This window comes from Catharus ustulatus, chromosome 4 (assembly GCF_009819885.2).
Source record: "Catharus ustulatus isolate bCatUst1 chromosome 4, bCatUst1.pri.v2, whole genome shotgun sequence".
NCBI lineage: Eukaryota > Metazoa > Chordata > Aves > Passeriformes > Turdidae > Catharus > Catharus ustulatus.
Window position 1 is genome coordinate 6,588,735 of NC_046224.1, and position 3,578 is coordinate 6,592,312.

The 3,578-nt window shown below is 38.9% G+C and overlaps 1 protein-coding gene across 1 annotated transcript in view; it reads left to right on the plus strand.

Annotated features, from left to right (window-relative positions):
* LOC116995170 (probable 2-oxoglutarate dehydrogenase E1 component DHKTD1, mitochondrial) overlaps window positions 1-1,743 on the plus strand; it is a 13,326-nt gene extending 11,583 nt beyond the window's left edge. Inside the window, 1 exon segment of the mRNA XM_033057566.1 lies at window positions 1,737-1,743. Coding sequence (XP_032913457.1) covers window positions 1,737-1,743 — 7 coding nt within the window.
* The last annotated feature ends 1,835 nt before the right edge of the window (window positions 1,744-3,578 follow it).

The window sequence follows — 3,578 nt, forward strand, 5'->3', positions numbered from 1 at the left end:
ACTGCTGACACACACAACAGCAATCCTCTTGCTACACAGAAATAATCTTCCACTTTGCTCGTAACAGAACCACTGAACTGAAACCAGCTACTTTCAGTTTCCTTATCTGTGAGCATATTTGTGGCGGGATGAAAGAACTCACACAACAAAGAACACAAGCATTTGTCCCAGGTTAACTTTCTCACCCTTCACCACTTGAAAACAACTTGCTTTTTAACATCACTGCTGTTCTACCACACACTAATCGCAGGCACCAATAAGCCATATTACTCACACACACACAGATATATATAATAGATATACTAGAGATCTCTATACTGATACTGCCCTCATGTCTCTCAAGTTTAGCATTCTGGTTTGTCAAATAGACTTACACACAGAAAGGGTAAGATTTTGGCTTAACTGAAATTTCTCTCTATTCCAAAGAAAAGAAAATCTAAAAGAGTAAAACTCTGTAAAATCAATACATTGCATTATGCTCTGCACTAAAAAAAAGCCCATTGCAATAGCAAAACATATGCAGCACCCTCCCCCTCTTAATAATCAGCACTCAGAGTAGACACTATTGTAGTTTTACTGCATGAGGAGTAATGAGTGAGAAGCATGAAAGTAAAGATTTAACCTGCCTGAAGAAATGGGCCTGAACGCTCATTTAAAAAAAAAAGTCAAGTTTCACTATGGTAGAGCTCTTGCAGTTTTGCAACATCCCCTGTGAGACACTGCACATTCACCAATGGAAAATGGTCACTTTGGAAATTAGTAGAATTAACTGCTGCTAAAAACCTTCTCAAATCAATTTTAAAGTGATCCCCAAAGGACTCAAAGCAAGAGTAAGAAAATCAAGGCAGCCCTGCTAAGTGATATTCCACAGAGGAAGCCTGTGTCAAAACATGAAATGTGAATTTAGGAGTCTATGTATTGCATAGAATTTAAACCAAATACTCTTTCTTGCTTTTAAACAAGAATGGATTAAAGGGCTTATAGAAACTCTACCAGTATTAATCAATTACTGCAGTATGCCTATCATTTCATTTTTAATAACATTGCCTTACACTTTCAGTTAATGAACCAATGAAAGCACAAAACTCAGAATAAAACAGAAATAAAACAGAAAAAGAATATACTCTAATAAAATATAATTTGGCCATTCAATTAGTTCTAATTTGCAATTTGTTTTTCTGTGTGGTAAATAACTACACCTTAAAATGAGATCACTCCATCAGCAATGCCTACACCTAACCAGCTGGAAACTGCCGTTGGAATGCTCATGTCATCACCTCTACCGAGTCTTATGAAAATTCCCACAAGGGTTACAAAGCAGAATGACAAGATCTGGCAGGGTTCTGCTGTAATTCCATTTTACAAAGTGTTGTGTGCAGTCATGAGCCAGAAGATAATTAATTTGCTGAAGGTTAACACAATCAGTTGCAAAGCCAGAAGAAACCACACTTGCCAATTTTCAACAAGCTACACTGGAAAGAGAAGGCCCAATTTTGAACAATGCTCCTTTCTTGAAAGAAAAAGGGGACAAAAACACACAACCCACTCTCCTGCCCAGACCTCTGTCAACACAACCTGAAACATTTATGGCAGCTCTTAATAGACTTAAATGTAAAAACTCAAGCTGGGTTATAATTTGGGGCTTGCCAGTATGTAAAGACTGGTCTGACTTGTGCCACAACCAGCTAATGTCTTATGTCTAAGCTTAACTCATCCTTTGTTCTTCTCTTCCCAAGGGTGTAGTTGGTATCTGGCCTTTGCATCACAGATTTTCTCTTTCCTCAGTGCTATGAAAAGAGCAGCACTGTGGCCATGAAGAAGAGGTCACTCACCTACACGTTTGTCTTTGAGGGAGGGTGCAGACACTGCTGAGCTCAGCCATGCCAGCCCTGCCAGCACCTGTTCCAGGGGTGACGGGAATAGATCTGATCCCACTGTTCAGGGGACACAGAGAGCCTCGTGTGTGGAACATGGTATAACCCAGCAGCCATGGAACACAGAGACACAGCCTTCATGGAAAATACAGGAGGTTTTCTACTACATACAAATCATTTTACCGTCTTTCACTAAAAGACTACATTTCTTAGAACCCCTACTGTGGCTAGAACTGATCCCACTGTAACATATAATCTGTTTCATCTACAGCTCATGAGTATTACTCCCACACTCCCCCTGAAATCCATGACCTTTCCCAGCACTAGCCCTAGCCTTTACAATTATGTCTTAATAAAATATGCCGCAAATCATCTGCTGCGTTATATGGTAAGATCAGACACTTGACCTCAAAAGCAGTATTGACAGATGAAAAGCAGAAATATTTCAGGAATTTTACCCTCCACCTAATATCAGTCAAGGCATCCTTTTACACCAGGGGCTTTTCAGGTACTGGTTATGATTTTATAGGCAAATTTAGCTGAAAATGCCTTTTTATTTTCTTTTGATCCCTTGTGCTTTAAAAGTATATTATGCCTGCAGTTCCCAGAGGCTTTTGAGAACTAAAATATCCCTTCTGTATACTGACGCTGCTCATTCTTCTTTTAACCATGACAGGCTACTAAACACACAAGCAAAACCATCTTTCAACAAAACTGAACATAGCAGTTCTCTGCAATAAATTTCTTCTTCGCTTTCCCAATGCCATATATCAGGATCTACCAGTAACATAAATCAAAAGAAAGTTAAAAAATACTCTGAAACATTGACATTATTTCCAACATAATTTCAGATTTCCTGTTTTGAACATCATAATTAGTGATAGAATATTAATGTTTTCACAGCACTAAGATTTGCAGTATCAATTTAAAGAGTAAAATGGTTCTAGTACTTTGAATTCTGACACAAAGTAGAACATTTCATAACAAGAACTATGCTTCCCACGTTAACAGATTATATTTAAGTAGTCAGTTGCAACACTGCACTAATTATGGTAAGTCTCCTGATTAATCATTTTTCTCTCTGCATTAGTCAAAATTAATGAAGCAAACAATAATTATATTTTTAAATTCAGTGTTAATTATGTGAAGTCTATTCCCAGTTTAAAACATCACCAAGACAACACTCATACCAACTCTGGGTGAAGTTTTTTAAAAGAGGGTGGTTCTTAATGTTTGAGGAAACTGCTTTATTTCTTCTGTAGGGCTAGAGAAGCTACACAACAGGTCTCTAGTTACAAAATTTTATCTATGTTGTTATCATTTTATACTGGTTCAAATGAGGAGATTTGTTCTTCTACACAGAAGAGCTTTGAATACACTGACATACCCACAGTCCAGCTCATCATTTAATTACACAGCCGATTTAACTGATTACAACGGGAAGAAAAGGAGGGTTTGTTTTTGTAATAGATGCTATTCTGCCACTTAACAAGACTAAAGAGCTCCAAGCCAGCTCAGAAAAACACTGGCTCTGACAAAGTGGCAGAAGTAGAACTGGAACAGCACCATGGGGACGCAGCAGCAGCAGCTCCCTGAACCTGCCCAGTGCCCACAGGCTCAGGGCTGGCACTGAGCTGCTGCCCAGCTCAACAGGCACTGCCCAAACTTCCCTGGCCCTCTGTTGGCCCACCAGCCTTTGACTTT